Raw genomic sequence first — 21,560 nt, 5'->3', positions numbered from 1 at the left:
GGGGGCTTTGGCGGAGCAGAGGAGGAACTTCTATTAATTGGAGTTGTATAATACAAAGTAGTAATCAAGTTTATCTAAGCGCAAAACAATTTGTATTAAAAGAATGAGTAACTTTCCATTTGTCTAAGTGGTACAGTGTGGTGTTGAACAGAACCCAATATGCCTGAAAGCTGATTGTGTTACCGATTTAGTGGTTTGTGCAAATATTAGAGCACCTAGTTTCAGTGAGTAAACAACCTACAAGCACTAATATTTTCGTGGGCTGGTCTTTTTTAGGCCTTGTTTTTTTTTTTTCTCTTCGGGGCCCCCCTGCCTGATTCTCTGGTAATTCTCTCACTAGTGCTTCTTCTACCGTAGACGAAACCTTTGAAGTCATACTCGAGTGGGTTGCATCTGAGGGAATCCGTCAACGAAAGATGCAAACATATACCGCCAGTCTGTATGGATAGGAATAAACTAATATGCACAGTTTAGGTCCAAGGAGCTATAAGATCTAACTCTGGGATCCGACAAAGAGTGCGGATACGTACCCTGACATATTTTCCTCAACGTGGCGGTAGTTGAAGGTGAGTCGGTACTCAGCCCACGGTGGGTCAGACTCATTTTTTCTAACCATCACTGTTTTCATACAGTTTGTCATTCAAACCGCTGTGTAGCCAAGCTCATGCATCAAGTTGAGATGCGATGAACTCCACACGCTAAACGGCATACCGTAAATACCGCTTGTAGTGGCTGGCTCTAGTGAGATCGTGATACACTACAAAACCTTCTGTAGACTATTGACTTCCCGTGTGCACGGTGTCTCGTATCAGTTGTACAACACAGAATTACATCACTGACAAATAATCGTGACCAATGGAACTACTACTGTAGTCATCTCGGTAGATCAATTATCGTGATCTGCATATGTGGCCAGCTGAAAAGCTGCATGTCTCATTCCATCAGTCATCATGTACTCCCTCGGCGCCTGAGACTGGCTACTCATCCCTTTAGTTCATTTGGTGGTACATTCCAACCACGAATACATCAGCATCGCATCTCTCACATACATCTTCCGCTATCAAGAAACATTTAGCGGTGGTGTTTGATCAATTTTATCCCATTCACACAGCTTGGAACCATGAGAGTTCCAGCACAACGTACCACGGGCCATAGGCCTATGGGCAAATTCGCTCCTCCGCAGCGACCAAGAATTCAGCGATGGCTAGCAGCCAAGCTCAATGAAGCGAACCAGAGAAATGATCTCCCGCTTGATCCAAGTCTCGTTGCTTTTCAACAGCTCGTCCACAGTAATCCAACCTGGAAAACCCTGTCCGACGACATGTTTACCCAGTCATCCAAGCACTACGACCCAACCGGTGTACCAGCCATTCAAAGTTTTGACGAGTTTTTAAACGTGGTCAATATCTTCATTAAATCATCGCCGCCGTTCTATATCAAGGAAACACCCGAAACAGCTATGGAATTGATCGGACTTCCCATCAATACTATTCTAGATTGGCCAATGGGTACGATGGCTGGTTACGACTTCTGGCTCATACCGGCCATCAACGCCTCTTTCAAGGATGTACTCAATACTTGGGGTTCGTTTTTAAACTCACCTGCGTCAAAGGCTACCTTAAAGCATTGGTTATCCCCAGAATCACTGGTGATGATTGAAGATGCAGCGAATTGCGGCAAGGATGGTTCGAAGTTCGATGAGATCTTTGTGTGCGATCCAACTGCACCCTACTTTGGCTACACAAGTTGGGACGGTTTCTTCACGAGGAAATTCCGAAATGGCGTTCGTCCGGTCGAATGTCCCGACGATGCCTCTCCAACGTTGAACTGTCCTGACCCAACACTGGTCATAGTCAATGCTTGCGAGTCAGCTCCATTCAAGTTGGCTGAAAACGTCCAACTACAAGACACATTCTGGCTCAAATCTCAACCTTACTCCCTGGACAGAATGATGAACAGCAACCCACTGGCAACTCAATTTATCGGTGGCACAGTCTACCAGGCCTTCCTAAGCTCAAAGAGCTACCATCGCTGGCATGCTCCCGTCAGTGGCAGTGTTGTTGGGATTGAAAAGGTTCCTGGCACATACTTCAGCGAGAATTTCTTCGAAGGCATAGCCGGAGCTGGAGACTGGAGATATGCAGACCCTGCTGCACCCAATAACTCACAGCCTTACCTCAGCGCTGTAGCTACGCGAGCTATAATCTGGATCGAGGCGAAGAATCCAACGATAGGTCTGATGGCTGTCGTGTTCGTCGGTATGGCTGAGGTTTCGGGTTGTGAGTTTACGGTCTCGGTGGGTGACACTGTAATCAAAGGACAGGATATTGGTATGTTTCATTTTGGGGGCAGCACTCATTGCTTAGTAGTTCAGAAAGGAATCAAGCTTGAGTTTTGCAATGCGCCGCCATGGAACATGGCTACGGAGTATAACAACCGTGTAAACAGTGCTCTGGCCATAGCTAGCCCATGCGAGTAGCCTGTAGTCTTTAACTCTCATAGACCTAACCTTAATTGACGAAAGTCCTCAGCATAAACTTAGAATTTACATGAGATAATCTTGTATCCCAGTCATAATTGTGTTATGTCATGGGAATAGTGAAAGTTTCCAAGAAATACTGAAGTGAGATCCCATTGCAACAACTATCTTCAGAAAAGTCTATCTAGTGTAATCCAGTTTGTCCTGAAGTGGGAAGACATCAGTCTCTTTGAGCAGATAACTCTTGATCTCGTCCTGGGGCCATTTAAAGTCCAATGTACCAGTACCCCGAAAGTCAGACCCTTTGGGAAACGTCATGGAAACGCTTTCCAGATTCTCGAAATCACGTATAGTCTTCAAAGCATCGTGTACGCTACCTTGAAGAAACCATGGAGATGGTAATTTGAACTCGCGAACGGTTGAACGATGCTTACTGACCAATCCTCTCAACTCATCGATAGTCATGGGTTGGTACTGTAGCCGAAGAGTCTCCAGTCGCGGCCAGGACATATCCAAAGGCAGTATCTCACCCAAAGAGACGGTTGGCGTTGAGTACCGAGGGTATTCTACAAAGTAGATATCTAGAAACTCGAGATTCGGCGCGCTAAAGAATGGCTTCGTGATAGAGCCCAGTGCCATCATCTCATCTCTGGGATTCTCGTTAAGATTATGAGGACGAGAGAAAAAGTCGAAACGGAATGTCAAGCCTGAAGCTTGTGAAACCAACCGCTTCACGTTTTCTTGCTGTGCGGGAGACATTGTCAACAGTCGCATGTCGGGCGGTGGCTTCAAGGCGATTCTAATTTGCTTGGGCCTAACTCCATTCTCACCAAGCTGGGAGCACAACTCCCCCAGCATCTCCAAAGGAGGAATTGTCGAAATGTCAAGCTCTCCATTGTGTTGGCGTGAGCCATCTGTTTTGAAAGAGCCGCACCAGCCAGATTGACGGATGAAAGTGTCAAAATGTTGCAAGATGTTTCGATTATACCCAGTGTCGGTAAAGTCTTCAGGTGCTAGATGATTGGCACCGAGCTTGGTTTGTGTTGTTTCTCTCATGATCATCTTTTTCCCATGAGTGTCATCCATATTTAGTGATTGGAGGCCTGGGAGAGAACACAAAGCATGTACTAGGCGATCGATATGTGCATTATCCTTTCGCAGGCTCTCTTGGTCGTCGAATCTCGTCTTGTACATGTCGTATGCCTTGAGGTACAATTTTTGGATTGGTGTGGGAGGCGCCTGGAGGTCTTCTCCTCTGATCAGTTGCTGGACGTCAGAGCTACTGCTCCAAGCAATATTTCCTAACCATCGAAACAACTCGTCTGAAATGTCGTACCGTTTTCTGTACCCTCTCATTCGTTCCATGGTTTCCCAGTGTCGCAAAAGCCTTGAATTGGCTTCCTTCATGTACAGCTGTTTGTCGTTGGCCAGTTCGACTTCGTAGTATGATAACAAGATGTGGACTTTCTGCACGCCTTTACTGAATATGGGATGGGCACAGATAGTTTCGAAACGTGCGAAGGACTCTGTGTTGAGACAGACTGAGACCTCGGTGACGAGGAAAACCGAGGACGCATCTCTGAATCTTCGTGATACCAAGCGACTTTGTGCAATTGACTCTTGTCCAATTTTGGAGTCATCGCGGACATGAGAGAAGATCTTACTCAAAAGCTCAGCGGGTATAGTGTTGATGTTAGTGGTTGATGACATGATTGAGAATGTTTCAAAAGGAAGATGACGGAAGGTAAGACGACAAAAAGGAATTATTCTTTTCAGTCATAGTCATCCTATATGAAGTGTCTGGTTATAAGCTGTTGCCTTGTTTATGTGGATAAATCACGTCACAGCATCGCAGTAGGATCAAGACGCGTTGGAGCATCTTCCAATGAAACAACTCAACCCCGCTTCGAATCGAGGTATTGGTTGGACCTTGGGGCGGTGCAGGGCTTTTTGAGTGGCTGTGAATATGCCACGGTATCAAAATGTGGCTATGAAAGCAACAGAGATGAATGAGCAGGGATGGGATAGATAATCGACTATGCTTGTAGCCCGAGCTTTTCGACATTTGTATGAACTTACCCTCGAGTTAAAAATATTTACCACGTAAGTAAGGGACTCCTTCAAGGTGTTTTAACATCCGATTGTCCAATTGCATAGACTGTATAAAAGACCAATAATATTTCCTTGTAATTATTTATATCGTTTGAGCTCTTGATGTCTATTGATAAATAAGCGTACGTGTAAATGTGATTAACATTAGTATCAGTCGCTACCTAATTATTGCCACAGCTCTACAAGCATTCAACGTGATTGGAATTTCTCTTCCTGCAATCTTTCTTTCTCCTTCAGGCTTTTCTCTTGTATGAATCTTAGCATAAAACTCCGTGTAGAGAGCTTCCTCATGATCAAAGCCAGTTAGGTGGACAATAAATTTGACTTCCAGGTGGCTCTGGCAATTTCCGCATTTTTCAACATTCCAACGACTGAGGACTGGCTTGGTCTCAAGAAGACGGTCGGGCATCCCCTCACTGGTCTTGGCCCATACAGACACGACGAAAGAACCGGAGATCTTGGAGCGATTGATCCCGCTGATCTTCAACTTTGGTGCATCTACGAATCTTTGAGCCGGGGCCATGAGATTCAAGTAAGGTAGGCCTGACTCGGAATATGTGTACCCAAGCTTGGAGATATCTATCACATCCTGGGGGGTGTTAGTCCTGCTCATATGTGGCTTTGATGTACATACATTCGATGTCATGTCTCGCTGCTGTCCAGTAGTTTGATCTATTATCTTAAAAGGTTCAAGCGGATAGTCCATGGTAAAGTTTGCGATTGCCTTGCCACGCTTCATAAGCTGCGTCCCAGGATATCCCTTCATTATGTCGAGATTGTCTGTCTTGTTATGACGATCTTGCCACTTCCAGAATATATAATCGATAAAGCAGTGATGGAAGAAAAAAAGAGGGTCGAAGGCTGCCGTGTCATTCTCCCCCATATCTCCATTCGCAAAAGCATAAACATTATGATTGTTGTCGCCAGGAACATCAAACCCTCCAGCAGCAAGGTGAATAGCGTTGTGTGGTTGCTCAATGGGAATGACAGGAGAAACCGTTGGTTTGCCTCTGTTCTCCTCGTTGTACCTGTCGGCCGACGTGGCATTGGAAAATACTGTGTAGTTGGGTGCTTCAAGGCAATTGACATAATTGTCTTTTTCGCCAGCCGAAATCCATTTCTCGTTATAGGTCTGGAATTTCTGGAGATGTAACCAGCGAATGACATTTTGATTCAGAATCTTGGTCACTTCGTCCGGCGTCTTCCCATCCAAGGCTGAGTTGTGAACTTTGGTCCTGTCTGCAAATTTGTCACTGACCAGACCAGAGTATGGGTACCGCACTGTCTGATATCCTACTGGCTTGGTATCCTTGCTAGTTTTCTTGTCGTCTACATCCACAATGCCTTTCTGGAGTTTGTAAGAGCAGAGAGGGTTAAGAATTGAGGCCCCATCTTGGAATGTGTACTCTCTATCGGTAAAAAGACGAGGAATGCCCTCTTCTCTGGTCTTATTGGAGGCTTCGTCCCAGTATGGAAGAGCCAGATCTTCACAACCAGGTGCAGTTCGCAAAGATTCTTCTAGTCGACAGATATATGCACGATGCCAGGTCGGGAAGAGAACGACGCCATGATAGCAATACTGAGGCTCAGGTAAGCCATGGTAGCCGGCAATGGTGAAATATGAATTCTCATCATCTGGTGGTAACTCCATAATATGTTTAAATGCACGAATAACAGTATCGCGCTCTTGATCGGAGAGCTTGCGAACATCTTTGCGCACCTTCAGTTCGGTCATGATAGATCAGAGTAACCTGGCTTGGAGAAAAAATGGAGGAATGGTATCATTAAAGAAATGATTCAGAGGAAGGCTGGCAGCAGATATGAAATGAAAATGATGTCAAAGCGGGACGTGGCGATTTCGGGATGATCCTGTTGGGTGAGCTGAAAGTCTAAACTCAATTACGACTATCATTCCAGGTTTCTTCTGTCTTAGTTCAAAAGATCGGCGGTGAGAATTTAGACAAGTCTACGGATATCTGCAGCGCTTTGAACTTGGCTAGTGCAGATCAACAGATCGTAGACCTAAAGCATGTGTGATGTCTCAGAAAACAGGACACTCAGCTTGCCTAGTTGCCCCCTCCTCCTGGCCAGCCAACGAGTAAATGTCTTGGAACAGCTTGACTAATATGGCTGATTACTAACCAAATGAAAATGCAGTAACTGCCATTGGCCATTTCACCTTTCGATCGTCAATTAATGGCCGGATTTCACACAAACAAGCTGGTTGGACTACCGTATCAACTCATGAAATTCGGTAGCGCGTTTTGAGCCCGCTAGCTAATTGGGAAGTCTATCCAATGCAGCTCTCTTCTATGCTTGGTCGATTCTTACGCTACATATATACAGTCAAAACGCGCTACGAAATTTCATAAGCTGATATGACAGTGTTTGTGGTGTTGATTGCTAAGGGAAATTAGTGTATACATCATCTCGTCTATATTCTTGCTAATATATCTCTCAAGCTCTTCCTATGAGTAGGGGTTTGCTTGATCACCGCGCCAGGTGATCAACCAGAGCAGGAGTATGTCGAGTGTGAGCCACTTGTTTGACTAGACTTGTAGCCTAAGCTTTTAAGTGTTTCAATTAGGAATTTAACGATGGCTGTAGCGCGATAAAGTTGGGTTTGTTAGTGATTGATAGGCATACTCTCTGTCCCATGTTATTTACTATCTGTCTCGTCTCACTTTGACGATGCCCTACTACGTTTAAACACCAACCCATCATCCAAGCACGCCTCGTTACAATCCTAAACGCAATATCACTAGACCTCGTAATACACCCAGACCTAAGATACCTCTGCGGAGAGTAACCATGCGGTAATGTAATACTTGATTGTAAAATTCAATAAATAATAAATTGAAATGCATCAAATAAATGCAACTAACAAGTTCAGAGAAGAGACTTGACTGAATCAATAACTGTCTTCTCATATGGTATCCAATCGATTCCAAGAATCGTGTTTGCTCGAGTGATATCATAACCAAAGGAATCGAGAGCTGGGTTTGGGTCGCCTCCTTTATTGGCCTCATCCGGCAGCCTGTTTCGCAAATCTGGGAAGTTCTCGTATAGGACTCTATACAAATCTTGGTTACTGTAGTACCCGGCAGTGATAAAGATGCGTTTATCCGCTGCCTCATCGGTCTCTACAGCCTTGACATGGGCAAGTGCTACATCTCGGACGTCAACCCAGAGAGGGAGCTGAGTCGCAGGAAGACTATCTTTATGCTTCCCATTGATGATATCGGCCAGAAGTTGGTTCGATGTGTTGACAGAGTCGAGTGACTTGACTGGGTATTTGACTGGACCATAAATCATGGGCGGGCAGATAGTTGTGAGGGAGAAGTTGGGTTTCTTGTCAGCCATGAAATCCCAAGCGGCCTTTTCAGCAAACGCTTTAGATGCAGCGTAAGCAAGCCCGGGGTTGGAATAAGCATCATCCATAGTGAGAGGACTCCAATCGGATTCAGTGTAAGTCTTTTTCGCGCCTGTAAAGGATAGCTTGGGGTCCAAGATGGCGGCGAAGGATGAAGTCAAAGCAACTCGTCGAACGGTGGGACAAGTCTTGTGTAGTGCATCAAGCACTGAAGTTGTACCAAGGACAGCTGGATCAATCAAGTCCTTCTTGGCGTCTGTGATGTTGTAGTGAAACTGGAAAGGAGGGTTAGCCTTGGAGAAGATTATAAAAACGCCACAGACTCACGGGACTGGCGACGTGAATGGCTGCTTCAAGGCCATATGCACCCAACCCTTGGAAAGCATCCTTGGCCGCAATGTCAGGTACGATAGCAAAGTCAAGCTTGTCTTTACCAACGCCCTGAAACTCCTTGCGGATTGACTGGGCCTTTGCCTCCGAACGAACAGTAGCTACGACACTGTGGCCGCGCTTGAGTAAGGTATCAACCACATGTCCGGCGACGAAGCCAGTGCCACCTGCCTATTTGTTAGATACTGTCATCGTTATAAATAGGCTACAGAGATAACATACCTGTGACAAGAACTCGAGTCATTGCGAATAGTTGTAGGATAAGTTAACGTTATACTTGGGAGATGATTGAGAAACTGGATTATCTTGCTGGAGACTGGCTGCAAAGCTTATGGACTTAAATACATAATGAACTCTTGTCGGCCTTCGGTTTACATGAAATGCCGACGGTAAAACTGTCTTCTCAGATGCAATCCGAACTAAGCTTTTCTAACTCTTAGCAAACTTTAATCAGACTACTCTCGGCCCGGTTCCCTTCGTGGTAGCTAGGCATGGCTTGTTGGTGGATACTCGTGTTATGGACTTAAACCTTATATCCGGATTTATATCAGCGGCCTGCAGACTATCTTATGCTGCGGTTGCATCGTATGCCATCATAGCCCAAATAGTCCAATAGTCCGCATCCAGTCTTCTCTTGTATATGTCAAATAGATCCCTCGCTATCCGCACATTATCCTTCTCTGCTATGTATTCCATTATTCACCATACCTATTCCTGCAGGAAATGCTCTGTGGACAATTGAGCAGCCTGATACAGAGATGCTATTAATACCCTGCACTCTAATTTCTGCATCGGTTGATAGCCTTGGAAATCTCTGAACAGTATATTATTATATAGTATCTTTCCTTACCAAGGTTATTTAAGTAGTAACTGACAATGAGATGTTAGACCGATTTACTTCTTTTATTGCAGGTTTTGCCTTCTAAGATGCAAAAGTAGACAAACCATTCTGCAAACCCAGCTCAGTAATCTAATAATAGCAAAGGGGAGTACATACACTAGATTAAGCAACAGTGTTGATAACTCGCTGGTTGCTGCCAGCCTGAGCTTTAGTGTTAACAACGTGAACCGGTACTAATATCTCCGAGAGTCAATGGAATACTAAAATTACATATAAAGGCCTCATAGTTGTTACTATATGCATTTCCAATGAAGCTACCTATATCATGTTATAGTTCAATGAAAGCGCCCACTGTCTAATGAGCGACCTCCGCCTCAGATCATTTGTTCTACTCCGTCTGCATTTGCATTCACATAATGACCTTGGGGTGACCTTCATTTAGCACGGCAATCCGCCGTTATTCGCACCCAAGCAAGTACCCTCCAAGTCCACCTGTGCAGGCCAACGAGCCCACTAAGAGGCTTCCACCCTGCCAATAAGTCTTGTGGAGTACAATGACCATATCGCCAACACGAGAATAAGGGCAGCCGCCGAGTTTATTCACACTAGAGCAGCTTTACGCCGTTACAACGACGCAAGCATCTGGTCAGAGACAGGCAGAGATACTGTTGATAGTAAAGAGCTGCGCTATGTATTTGTGTTTGGTATCGTAGGCCAGGTTCACAAGGTGTGCAGGAATAAGGTTTGGCAATGACAAGTATAATCCCTGTCTGGATTATGGGTCCTTTTCGACGCCGGAAAGCACCGCGACAAACATAGATTTAAAAAAAAATCAAGATGCACAGAACTTATCGTTCTCCTTGTAAGCTTTGAGTTTAAGTGCGCAATATGGAATATCACTCTCTGAATTTATAAACTTTAAAAACATAACTTTAACTTTTATGAATCCAATAGTCATTTAAATCTATTTATAAAAGGTCTCGAAATTTATATAATATTTAAGGAGAAGTTAAATCTATAGGCCCAAAGTGATAGTGAATATTTGTTCCACTTACGTAGCTTAGGTGCAGTCCTAAAGCAAGACCCCACGTCTAACCTTGTCTTTGGCATTCACTGTTACGTCGTACAGAGTAGTTACAATCCTTGTCTTTAATCGGCCTACATCAATGGGTCTTTGTGTATAAATACTTGATCAGATCGTTCCCCTTTCTCTCTATTCTATTATTTAATCTACCACAACCATCTTCTCTATTCAGCCTTTCAGTTGCATATTCCAATCATACATGATGTCTTGGAACCGTATCGCTGTCTACGGCCATCGCGGGTTATTCAGCTCTCGAATTGCTGCTGCATTTGTCGCGTCCGGCGCACCTGTCACCATTTTGTACCGGCCTGAATCGGACGCTTCCAATTTCCCCGCCAACGTCCCCACCATCAAGGTAGACCCCTTTGACGAAGATGCAGTAGTCGCAGCCTTGCACGACATTGATGTTGTCATGTAAGTTTAAAAGAGGTCGCCGTGTACTGAATGGGACGAGAACTAAGAAATCGTCAGCTCTCTAGTAGGGGACAACGGTGTCGATGCGGAGCAAGGCTTTGTCCGGGCTATCCCCCGAACCCAGGTCAAGCTGTTCGTACCATCCGACCTCGGGCTTCGCTACGGTGAAGAAGGGATGCTGATCCCTCTCTTGAGGAAGAAGGAGGACATTCAGGAGGCTGCTAGGCAAGCGGGTATTCCATTGACTGTTATTCTCATCGGCAATTTCGCAGAGTTTACTCTCGGCTCTATGTGAGTACTTTCTTGATAACCGGCGATGGTTGCCAGAATTGCTGACAAGATTTGACCTAGCGCAATGGGAATTGACATCAAGGGAAACAGACTTCTCTACACCGGCAATTCGGCCAAAGAAAAGGCTGTCATGAGGTAAGTTTCGACACCGAACCACCTGGGCGCGATTTTAGGGACATCAGTTGACCACACGTTGTAATATAGCACGGCAGACTATGTTGCGGCCGCATACGTCTCGATCTTCACCCGCAATCCTATCGCCAAAATCAGCAACCGAGCCATCGGTTTAATCGAGCTCGCCCCCACTGGCGAAGAGATCGCCGAAGCACTCCAGAAAAAACACGGCGAGGAGCCTAAGATCTTCACTCAAAGCGTTGAAAAGGCTGTAGAGGACTTCCATACTCACCGTAACTCTGATCATCCTGTCCTCTCCCGTCTCTCTCCAGCCTGGTTTTACCGCAAGCTTTGGGGAACAGGCGAATTGACGAGTATGCTTGGTTCTGATATTTGGGATGTTCCAGGGTATAGAAAGGCTACGGTAGACGATCTCATTCTCGAAGGGAAGGTAAATCCTTATCGGGATCTGTCCCAGGTTTTACCATACCTTGAAGAAGCTATGTTCCCATAAATATACTCTTTCTTGGCTATCTATGAGTAAGAGCAGATTCTCTAGAATATCATTGCATATAGCTAGGTTTTAATAGACTAGTGTTTTGTCAAATATTGATTTAAGATAAAAGAAAGCTAGTAAAATCTAAAGACTAACTTGATGAATTATCCTTATTATATTTCTTTCAGTAACCTTATTCTAGTAATAAATCCTACAATTATGAACACCTTTCCCTATCCTATATCTCTTATTTAATATTTACACTTAAACTTGCTTCCTCTATACAGCTAAGACATCCTTGCACAACTCTACCAAACAGTGTTAAGCGAGATTACTTTCAACACAGATACCTTAACACCTACATATTGCATAAACCATTCCCTAACCCTTCACAGCCACAAGTGAGTCGATGCCCATACTCGTGACCGCCACATTCGTGTTTAGCTCCTCAGGCTTCATATGTAGCATACCACAAAACGCCGTCGTGAAACTAGTAAGAAGAAGCTCGGGAAATGCGTCATAATCTCCTACAGACGCCGCAAGCTGCACTTTGAGCTGTACATTACCGCCATCCTCGACAGTAGCCTCGCCTATTTCTTTAGCTGACTGAAGAAAATGTCATAAACGAGGCTGTTCTCTCTATGAGTAAGTTCTAATGTGTCCGCGGATTCCGGTGATGATGCCAGGTCTCTTGCAGGCAATAACCTCAGCTAACATGTCGTGAAGATCCGTCTCGCTAACAGGAAACATGAGCTAATACAGCGAGCCCTCCACAGAACCAACAGCTGGTGTTTAAGCCACCTTGACAAAAACTGCCTGGCCCAGGCTGCGCTCAGGAAGCTACTTGGATGGCCGCACACTAGGCTCGTCCTGTGCCTGAGGTTATTTACTTATCAAGTAGCGCAGAGCGTCCAATCTCTTCCCCTGAAGACGGGTTTGGACGGGTATGATGGCCTCGACAAGTAATCAACCAGCGAAGGAGCATATTTCAAGTGAGCCAACTGTTTCCCACGTGACAGACGGTTATTTCACCTTCATCTGTGATAGCACTCTCCATCCGAATATACTCGTTGTTCGTCATGTTACGTAGCAGCCACCGACTTCCCTGTTCAATCGTCATTGCGGGAAGACACGATCGCATGTTTGCGTGAAGGTGGCCCGGAATATGAGTCATTGAGATCTTGCCATCAAAAGACTCGACATAGACCTCGTTGTATCAGAAGGGAGCCTGATAGGATTCTAACATGATATTGTCATAATAGTCTCTCACTGGATAATTCGTGGGATTCAACAATGGTGCATCCGGTGTATGTACTGGCACTGCATCTTGATATATGTCCTCCAGAGATGGAGAAAAGCCTTCAAGAAGCTAACTCGCGTAAAAGATTGGAGTTCCAACTAAAGAACAGACATATTTCCATCTCGGTAATCCATTCAGTGCAACTTGAACAAAAATTCCCTAGAGACATCGTGAGGACAAAGCCAAGGCGACAGCATCTTCGGGCCTTGAAACTTGAAGGATTTGACCCAGCATCTCAACTGGAAGTCTCCCTAATCTACTTTGGCCTTGCGAATTATTCAGTATCCAACCTTTAATCACCTGTCAGTTACAATAAGTGCCCAGGAATTGAAACACTCTCCACAGCACTAGGCTCGCAATTAAAATGAACACTTGCTGGGTTTAATCCGGAAATCGATAGCGTGTTTACGGGGCTTCTAGCGCGGCGCGATAGTCAATAGTCTTCCAATAGTGCGCTGACAAGTTCTTAGTAGACCCATTTGAGCTGAAAATTAGGGGATGTTGAGATTTAATATTTAGGTTACGAGAGCAGTTTCTTTTACAGTCTCGTTTTCTTCTCACTCTTTTGTGTTTTTAGTTGCCAAACTTACCACAGTCGCTCATTAAGATGGTTCAACTCAACATGATCGTAGGCTCTCTTGGCCTTTTCGTTCTTGGAGCTAGCGCTGGACCATGCCGTCCCACCGATACGACTACCACTGTCATAACTGACTTGACCACCGCAACCGCGACAGCAACAACTGCCCCCGTCACAACAAGCAGTGCTGTCCCGGAAGGAGAACCAGCATGCAGTATCGAAAGTCCACAATATGGCCCTACTGGTGAATACGAGGTTTACTGCGACAGCTTCGCCGGCAGTACAACACCCATCGGGGGCATCTACCTCTCCAATTCTCTCTCTGAATGCCTGGATCACTGCGACGAGTCGCCTGGTTGTGTGGGCGTCAACTACATCACGACCAATGTACCTTATTGCACCATCTGGTCTTCCGCTGGAAGATTTGGTGAACTGAAGGGTGTCATTTTGGCGAAACGCGTCGTTGCAACGACTCTGGAACCCACTGCGCCTTGATGAGGAGGATGAGGTAATTTTCCGGGTGCACAACTTATCACGGCCACGAAAAAAATGCTCCATTTACAAGGACTGATATCTGGTTTTCATCATCTGTCACATCAATATTGCACAACGAACCCTACTTACATTGCCTTTGAGACGCAGGGACATTCTGTTATGGGCATACTTGGCATATTCATAATATCCTTGTCTTGTTTCTATCTCATTCTCCCCGTCATCTACTTCATATATACTCAATCTTGCATGTAGATAGATTTTTATTAAATAAATGTCAATTACTCTGTATTGACCTCATTCCATACAGACGCACAAGCTTGCCTTGTATCTATGTGTATTAGATCTAAAAATGCCCCATCATTGTATCACAGAACCTACTCTCCAGTCATACCTCCTTCTAAAACTATGTGCTGTTCTGCTTCTCTGTCACCTCTAGAGTATCGGGCTTCTTCTCATCTTCAACAATTTCAAGAGGCTCCTCCGTGTTATCTCCCATTCCATCACCATGCTTCTTCATTGTCGACCTGTCGACCTGTGTAATGTCAGTAATTGATATTTTTGTCGCTGATTAGTGAGGACTTACATAAACAACGAGCCACATGTAGCAAAACATGACACCGCAGCCGCCGAGAAGAGCGATAGAACCCTTCTTCCAGTATGGCGCATCAGCGGCACTATAGAAAATGATACCCCAGAAGGTCCACATGGACATAGAACCGATATTCATGCAGTAGAGTGTGATACTTCGTAGAGCATCATCTCCGGTTCGCTGTAAGATAATATTTGCCCAACCAAAGATGAGTGGGTTCACCATATAGGCAGAGCCAGCAAGATAAAATGCAAACATTGTTGCGCCCATGGACAGGTTCTTGACGAGGAGCATAGATCCCACAACGATCTGGAGGATGACGCAGGCGATGGCCATTGGTACTCGCTGTCCGGTGGCGTCCATATACCATGCGGCGACCATATTTGCCAAGATACCAACGGCTTGAACACCGAGAGGGTATGTGTTGATCTGGACCTGTGAGAATTTGTCGTTGTAGTACTTGAGCCAAAGGAGGAAGCTGTTTTGGAAAGGGAAACCTTCGGTGCTGGCGCAGACGGGAGACCAGAAAAAGAGGATCCAGCTGATGCCCAAGTTAGTGCCATTCAATGGGCGACAGCGAAGTCAAAATAACTTACAACATGGGCGTCAGGAACACTCTCTTGAGGAGGGACATTGGCATGATGTTGTGACCTCCCTCGGCGATTCTTGGAACTCTGGAAAGTGCGAGCTTTCGTTCGGCCTCGGACAAGTAGCTGACCTGAGTGTTCTCAGGTGTATCAGGGAAGTAGAGGAAACCAAAGACGGCAATGGGAAGAGTAATGATTCCATCTAATGATGTTAGATACCACCTCTGAGTCATGCGTTTTCACTTACCGATGATGAATACCCACTGCCAACCTTGTAGTCCAGCCATTCCTCTCATGCCCTTATGGATGGCCGTCATCATCACGCCAGCGAACATGGTACCAATTTGTCCAGATACACCAAACAGGGCAGTTCTCTTTTGGATTTCCTCAGGCTTGTACCATGCTCCGATGATGTACATGGCGCCAGAGTATGTACTGGCTTCAGCGAGACCAAGGAAGAAACGGATGACGCAGAGTTGGGTGACGTTTGTGACAGCAGCACTCAGCATCTATTTTATATCAGTTTGAGTATCGAATGTGAAAGTGATCATCTTACAGTCATGGCGGCCCATAAAACAACCATCGAAGGTAGCCAAATGCGAGGCCTGACCTTTTGGATGATGATACCGTTGGGTAGTTGGCCGATGGCCATTCTGAGACAAGTTAGTGTGAATTTGATGACTGGGAATCGTAACGGCTATACCCAGCGGTAGTGACAGAAAGAACGTTGTTGTAGTCATGGCCACTCATGTTGAGTGACTCACGAAGACCAGCAACCTGAACAGTTAGTGAAATGACATCTATAAATTTCATATAGACATACATAGGCATTAGCAAACGCAGAGCGATCTGTTAAGCTGGTTAGTCAACACGGTATTTACTGTGAGTGCAAGGTGGTCTACCCAAGAAGTTGAAGAAGTAACTGAAACAACAGTAGGTCTACAAACATGTCAGTACACGCGCAAGTCAGTCTCGTAGAGGTTACTGACAAGAATGAAGAAATCTACAACAAAGTCAGTGTCGTCAATCAGATGAAGTCGTCAGGTTCCCGTACCTAATTTTCTGACAAGCTTCCTCTCGTCCTTTGAAGTGGCCTCGCCACCAAGAAAGAACTCTGCATCAATTAGCCCGAGTCTACTTGTTGTTGAAGCGTATACTTACGGCGCGCACTGGCAGCGAATCCGACTTTTTCACCCATCTTGAAAACTGTCGTAATTATGGTGTGAATGCGAGAACCCGTCTGGAGTTATCAATCAGGAAATGCCAAGTTTATCAATCATCCCCCATTTCAGATAAGATTATCAGATCCCACCATAAGACAAGGAAAACATTTTCCGTCTTAGCTTAAAATAGCCTAGCATTTTGCAAAAGACTACCGGGACTACACTTGTGGCAGAACGGCGTACTTCCTGATACAGGATAGCAGTGGACCCTTTAAGAGGAACAGACCCTACTTTAAGTCGCGACCGTAAAGCGTTGCAGCCGAGTGGGATTTAAGCTACGGATTAAGATTCGTTATGCCGTAAGAGTTTGAAAGGATCGGCCGACTTGGGGCCTGTGTTTCGACGCTATGGGGTAATGATATGGGTCTGTGAGGGGCTGTTCCAGGCGCTCGGTTCGAAGCGATGGGACTTTTCGGTTAGAACGTCGCGTTGTTCTTTCGTGAGGGATTAATTGACAAGTAGTTTTTACGAGGAGGGAAGTTACCCCCGGTGCTTTTTGTCGCACAGGTATTTATCAGATGGAGCTATGGATGGGATAGCCAAGCCAGTGGATTGATCTCTTGGCTTGAGGGTACTAAAATAAACAGCTTAAGAAGCCTGATCCGAGTACCATAAACTGTTCTAATATTTTCGTCTCTTATCCTTCCGACGGCCGAGATCCGATAAAACGTCCAACCGAAATTCGGTAAGTATAGAAAACATCAGATTATTATCGAGTCTAGATTCCTTGGCTTCAACTTGGCGTGAGATTCCGTTTACCGGATATAATACGGATTCTCGGAAATTTGGGTGTTTACAATTTGCAACCGTTACTGGAAGTTTTATTGGAAAAGCCCAGATTCCTTCTTAAATTCTTCAAGCCAAGCCATATTGTCAGCTGGCGTTTGATTCCATACATCGTGACTGTGATTATTTGTCAGTGAGAGGGCGAGAGAAATGGCAGTTATGCACGCACCTGTCATACATGATCCATCGCGCTTGGTATTGTAGTTCTTCATCTGTTGGAACGTGGCTTGTTGGGTTCAAGGGTGAAATCGTACGTGCGACATATCGGGTAAGATCTCGCGTGAGACCCCTGTACATATTTCCGTCGTTGAGGGATACCACCTTTTGATTGGAAGAGATTGGACTCAAACTAAATGCGGCATGACCAAGGGTATGCCGATCAACCTCTTCAGAAAGAATTTGTTGCAAGATATCAAGATCTGGTAGAGTGTTTGGACTCTCCTGATTTGACTTCCCTCTGTCATCCAATTGGGAACTTGCCTCGATCTCAAAAATCGGCAATCCTGCGCGTAACCTAAATGGCACCAACCACTGAGTTGAACCATTGATCAGGCCAATCAAAAGATTTGTAAACATAGGTGAGGCATTGCTCATATGGCCTACAATCGAACATGCCTCCTTCTGCAACTCATCATCGCCAATCTCGAGATTCAACAACTTCAGCATGTCAACATATTGTCGCAGTGAACTCTCGAGGTTACACTCCTCAAAGATGTCTTTCTTACTGTGTATCCTTAACTCAGTAAATCGTGATCTAGCCGCGCTTTTCATAGGCGTCATGCGAGCTTTGGCAGTGATGTGCTCTATGCCCATTATCAGGTCTCGTAGCCAGGAGGACGCTGCTTGTGGAGTTGAGTGTGAGGAGATTTCGGCACCAAAGATGACGGAGCATGCTTCAATGTGGAGAATATCGTCGCTTGGTATAGTGTGATTTATGTCGACGTAGTTAGAGTAGAAGTAGTCGAGTTCCAGCTGGAGAAGTTCAAAGGCACTAGTTGAACTATATGGTGCGCCTTGCGAGGTTGTAAAAGGTAGAGGGGAATTACGTTCATAGTCAATGAGGTCTGTGGTAAGGTTAGTTGTAGTGATCCAGAGAGCGCACAGCACATACATGGAGGCATGGAATTCTCAACCATGTCAAGTGTGAGAGCATCAAAACCCCAATTACCCTTCCAATCAGCCATCGTCATGCCGTCTTTAAAATGCTCAACCAAGTGGTTGGCCCTCTCAGACCATGTCGTCATGTGGAAATCACAAAAGCCACATCGTGAAACGATATTTTCATGTGTAAATCTCCAATCATCCATCGGCCATTTTCTGAACTCTGATCCGTGTACCAATCGGAGATGCTGTCTCAGATGGTCTTTTCTGTAAAAGGTTCGCTCACTTCTTTCCCTCTTGTTGCAAAGGTCATGATTATGCGTCTCAAAATGAGTAACCTCGGGGTCAACGGCGCTACAGTAGACGCAAACTTCTTTCTCCGGCGGGCGTTGGCAAACCAATTCAGGACTTGTTGTTTGCTTAGGCCTGTTTGCCTGATGATAGATTCGACTTCTGCGACAGTGGGGTAGGGATGATGCGTATGATTTGTGAGCCATTTATTGAGGACACGGACGGAAGCTAGAGAAAGGCGTTTCCCTGGTCTTTGAGCAATGGGTGTAGCGGGCTTTTGGTCGGCGGTAGGGATACTATTGATTGACTCGGAAGCCTGAGTGGGATTACTGGCATGGTTCTCAACCAGAGTCAGGGTTGTGTTTAATTGCTGAGGATCGACGGTGTCATTGACTGGGTTCCATACATCGAATAGATCAACTGTCGCTTCAACCTCAGGCTGGTAAAAGATACGATCCCAATTCATGTCATTTCCAGACGACATGTCGACGATCAAGATATTGAAAGACCCTATTCTAACTTGGAATGTTACAACTGATTGAGATCAAGCCGAAAAGAACGTCAAGGCTCACTTTGCTGACCCACCTTTTCCTTGTCATCTTCAACCCTTCGTGAAAACATGCAGCCAATGGTGTTTTGATTTATGAACATGCACCATACTTGATCAGGATTAGATCTGGAGTTCAAGCCCATCTTCTGTCTAAATAAATTCATCACTATTTTTGTCTTCCCATATCTTTCCCTTGATTGACATTCGCCCTTCTAGTAGCTTCGAGAAAAATCGCTGCCATAGCCATGGTAGCACCCATATAATTGATATAGAACATCAATCAAATCAACTTCGAGGTCAAAGCTGATTTGATTGACATATGATGAGCGCTGGCTATAGTTGTCATTCTGGGAACAGGGTGACAGTGGGTCACGTCCAGCTGCCTCACTACTCCAGGATATCTTTTGGGGAAATCAGTCTATTCGATACTCTTCTATCATTGAAATTGCCTTGCCGCTCTACAGCCGTGAACGAGACCCCCTTCTGTACCCGCAAAGGCATGGTAGAGACAAGCTTCTTCTTTCCACACCCTTCAAGTACATAGCGATCTCCCCATGAAATCGGCAATCTTAGGAACGGACTCAGACACATGATCATACAAATCAATATGCCCTAAACCCTTGACTACAAACAGCTCTTTCGGCTCCTTAGCTCGCTCAATCGCCGCCCTGCTAAACCCGCCGGTGTCTAGCGCTTCGCCATTTCCTTTGTCTGCTTCACTCCCTATAATCATCAACATCGGCCGCGGCGAGATCCAGTCGATAAATGCGAAGGAGTCGTAAGTGGCTAGCGTGTCCAGGCTCCTCACAAGTTGCAGATTCGTACATCTGGGATGCTGCCCACGAGAAGTCTCATAGTACTCCTTAGCATCTTCAAATGACTGCAGGACACTAATTGTCTCGGGTTGATTTCCTCCCGCCTCTGAGATGCGTTCTTTTCCCGCCCAGACGAGTCCCGATCGCAAAATCGTCTGATCAATGGCGCCAGAAGGATCTTGCATGTTCTTCCGAGTCATAGTACCTAGGCATATGCCGCTTACAGCTGCCACGGCTTTGATGCGTAGGTCGGTCTGAGCAGCGCAAATCGAGTAGCCTCCAGATGCACAAATACCTAGACTGCCAATTCTTTCCGGATCAACTTCCCCGTCGAGCGTCGACAGAAATGTCACAGCGTTTCGAAAGTCTTCGACTCTCTGATGTGGGTCTTCCAAGTAGCGTGGCTCTCCACCGCTCTCGCCTTGATAAGCAGCATCGAAAGCGAGAGTTATGAAGCCCTGGGATGCAAGGGTCTTAGCGTAGAGACCAGATGTCTGCTCCTTGATACCGGTTCCGGGATGACCAACAACAATGGCAGCTCTTTTGCGATCCGGTGCGCCGGCGACTGGAGAGTAGAGGTCGCCAACAATATTGATACCACGGCTAAGGAAATTGACTTGGCGAGACTGAGACATAATGAACTTGAGTGCTAGAAATGATAGTATGTGGTGTTTGAATTCTGTGAACAATTCTTTATGAGATAGAGGACGCGGGGTTAGTCTTTATAACTCTTTAACCGATTCCTACAAATGGGTTTCACCTGCATTGATGCTTGTGACTCAAAATGGCCGGATATACCAGTGTTAAGGCCGTTATCATCGAGGCAGGAAAACGACATGTGGAGGTAGAGTGTATCGGACATCAGTAGTAAATAATTTGATTGGCTAAACTACTTTATTAAGTGGAACTAAATCAGATAGTCCGCATCTAAATGCATAGGGGCTGGGAAGGCGGAGGAGCTTTAAAGTATTGAATTTTCTCAAACTCCGCAACCACCCACCTATAACGACTATCGTAGCCAGCACTCGCTCAAAACTGCCGACTCAAAAATCGAAGGTATGCCCTCTGTCCTGCATATCAATATCTGTACCGTTAACCTTGACTTAACATCCAGCAATAGAGGCGGACTATTATTATAAAACTAGAGAATAATAATATTGGAATTGAACTGCTAGCTATTAGCTGTCCAACTCATGAATTAATCCTGGAGCCGCGCAACTTAGCCCTTTTGGGGTCGCTGTGTTATGCCAAGGAATGGGTATACTCCTACAGGGAGGGCATATTCGAGGAAGGGGAGGCGCTGGGTGTAGATGACCGCAACGAGGTCATACACATCGAACCTCACTGGGAGGAAACTGGCGGAATCATCTGTAGAACCGAGAATTCCACTGAAGTACAATAGCAAGGTTGAAGCTGGACGCCCATCCATTATTTCCTCCGTGCTGAATGCCATTATAAGCCCAGTATCGACCCCTGACAGGGTTTCTAGTCCAGGCCTGCAAGTAAACAGGTTCATACATAGTCTTTAGCTTAACATGCTATTCCAGTCGCCGTCTCATATATTCTGCAGTTATAAAATGAGCTGTAACCTGGATGCTGACTATATAAAGATCGCAGAATTTACAGATGAACCCGTCGAATATTAGCAGGTT

The 21,560-nt window shown here is 45.5% G+C and overlaps 10 protein-coding genes across 10 annotated transcripts; 3 read left to right on the top strand and 7 right to left on the bottom strand.

The window, feature by feature from the left end:
• Positions 1-971: 971 nt before the first annotated feature.
• Positions 972-2,583, top strand: EDB82DRAFT_518532 (phosphatidylserine decarboxylase-domain-containing protein). Its single transcript, XM_025725965.2, has one exon. It carries the CDS (start codon positions 1,121-1,123, stop codon positions 2,477-2,479), a length of 1,359 nt encoding a protein of 452 aa, XP_025594512.1. The 5' UTR covers positions 972-1,120; the 3' UTR covers positions 2,480-2,583.
• EDB82DRAFT_518531 (uncharacterized protein) lies at positions 2,584-4,349 on the bottom strand. The gene has a single exon (XM_025725964.2). The coding sequence runs from the start codon at positions 4,187-4,189 to the stop codon at positions 2,660-2,662; it is 1,530 nt and encodes a 509-aa protein (XP_025594511.1). The 5' UTR covers positions 4,190-4,349; the 3' UTR covers positions 2,584-2,659.
• Positions 4,350-4,707: 358 nt separating this feature from the next.
• Positions 4,708-6,326, bottom strand: EDB82DRAFT_542412 (uncharacterized protein; the record flags this gene model as incomplete). The annotated part of the gene is made up of 2 exons (XM_025725963.2): positions 4,708-5,180; positions 5,226-6,326. The coding sequence occupies 2 exons, from the start codon at positions 6,324-6,326 to the stop codon at positions 4,749-4,751; spliced, it is 1,533 nt and encodes a 510-aa protein (XP_025594510.1). The 3' UTR covers positions 4,708-4,748.
• A 1,154-nt stretch (positions 6,327-7,480) lies between these two features.
• Positions 7,481-8,643, bottom strand: EDB82DRAFT_563233 (ketoreductase; the record flags this gene model as incomplete). Its single annotated transcript, XM_025725962.2, has 3 exons — positions 8,577-8,643; positions 8,292-8,521; positions 7,481-8,239 (listed from the first exon to the last, which is right to left on the bottom strand). Exons 1-3 carry the CDS (start codon positions 8,596-8,598, stop codon positions 7,481-7,483), a joined length of 1,011 nt encoding a protein of 336 aa, XP_025594509.1. The 5' UTR covers positions 8,599-8,643.
• Positions 8,644-10,357: 1,714 nt separating this feature from the next.
• EDB82DRAFT_518528 (uncharacterized protein) lies at positions 10,358-11,705 on the top strand. The gene is made up of 4 exons (XM_025725961.2): positions 10,358-10,693; positions 10,751-10,984; positions 11,045-11,119; positions 11,189-11,705. The coding sequence occupies exons 1-4, from the start codon at positions 10,479-10,481 to the stop codon at positions 11,610-11,612; spliced, it is 948 nt and encodes a 315-aa protein (XP_025594508.2). The 5' UTR covers positions 10,358-10,478; the 3' UTR covers positions 11,613-11,705.
• A 1,720-nt stretch (positions 11,706-13,425) lies between these two features.
• On the top strand, positions 13,426-14,087 carry EDB82DRAFT_542410 (uncharacterized protein). Its single transcript, XM_025725960.2, has one exon. The coding sequence runs from the start codon at positions 13,502-13,504 to the stop codon at positions 13,964-13,966; it is 465 nt and encodes a 154-aa protein (XP_025594507.2). The 5' UTR covers positions 13,426-13,501; the 3' UTR covers positions 13,967-14,087.
• Positions 14,088-14,260: 173 nt separating this feature from the next.
• Positions 14,261-16,552, bottom strand: EDB82DRAFT_518526 (major facilitator superfamily domain-containing protein). The gene is made up of 11 exons (XM_025725959.2): positions 16,304-16,552; positions 16,197-16,256; positions 16,132-16,145; positions 16,045-16,081; positions 15,966-15,991; positions 15,846-15,919; positions 15,699-15,795; positions 15,390-15,651; positions 15,152-15,344; positions 14,550-15,096; positions 14,261-14,498 (listed from the first exon to the last, which is right to left on the bottom strand). Exons 1-11 carry the CDS (start codon positions 16,338-16,340, stop codon positions 14,370-14,372), a joined length of 1,476 nt encoding a protein of 491 aa, XP_025594506.1. The 5' UTR covers positions 16,341-16,552; the 3' UTR covers positions 14,261-14,369.
• Positions 16,553-17,186: 634 nt separating this feature from the next.
• On the bottom strand, positions 17,187-18,395 carry EDB82DRAFT_531123 (uncharacterized protein; the record flags this gene model as incomplete). Its single annotated transcript, XM_025725958.2, has 3 exons — positions 17,187-17,268; positions 17,321-18,215; positions 18,263-18,395. 3 exons carry the CDS (start codon positions 18,393-18,395, stop codon positions 17,187-17,189), a joined length of 1,110 nt encoding a protein of 369 aa, XP_025594505.2.
• Positions 18,396-18,505: 110 nt separating this feature from the next.
• On the bottom strand, positions 18,506-19,027 carry EDB82DRAFT_531122 (homeobox KN domain-containing protein; the record flags this gene model as incomplete). Its single annotated transcript, XM_065609231.1, has 1 exon — positions 18,506-19,027. One exon carries the CDS (start codon positions 19,025-19,027, stop codon positions 18,506-18,508), a length of 522 nt encoding a protein of 173 aa, XP_065463640.1.
• Positions 19,028-19,519: 492 nt separating this feature from the next.
• On the bottom strand, positions 19,520-20,768 carry EDB82DRAFT_518522 (hydrolase of the alpha/beta superfamily). The gene has a single exon (XM_025725957.2). It carries the CDS (start codon positions 20,541-20,543, stop codon positions 19,626-19,628), a length of 918 nt encoding a protein of 305 aa, XP_025594504.2. The 5' UTR covers positions 20,544-20,768; the 3' UTR covers positions 19,520-19,625.
• Positions 20,769-21,560: the final 792 nt, after the last annotated feature.

Source organism: Fusarium venenatum (genome assembly GCF_020744135.1).
Source record: "Fusarium venenatum strain MPI-CAGE-CH-0201 chromosome Unknown EDB82scaffold_4, whole genome shotgun sequence".
NCBI classification, from domain to species: domain Eukaryota; kingdom Fungi; phylum Ascomycota; class Sordariomycetes; order Hypocreales; family Nectriaceae; genus Fusarium; species Fusarium venenatum.
Note: the sequence above shows the minus strand (reverse complement) of the source record. Positions and strands in the feature narration are given on the sequence as shown.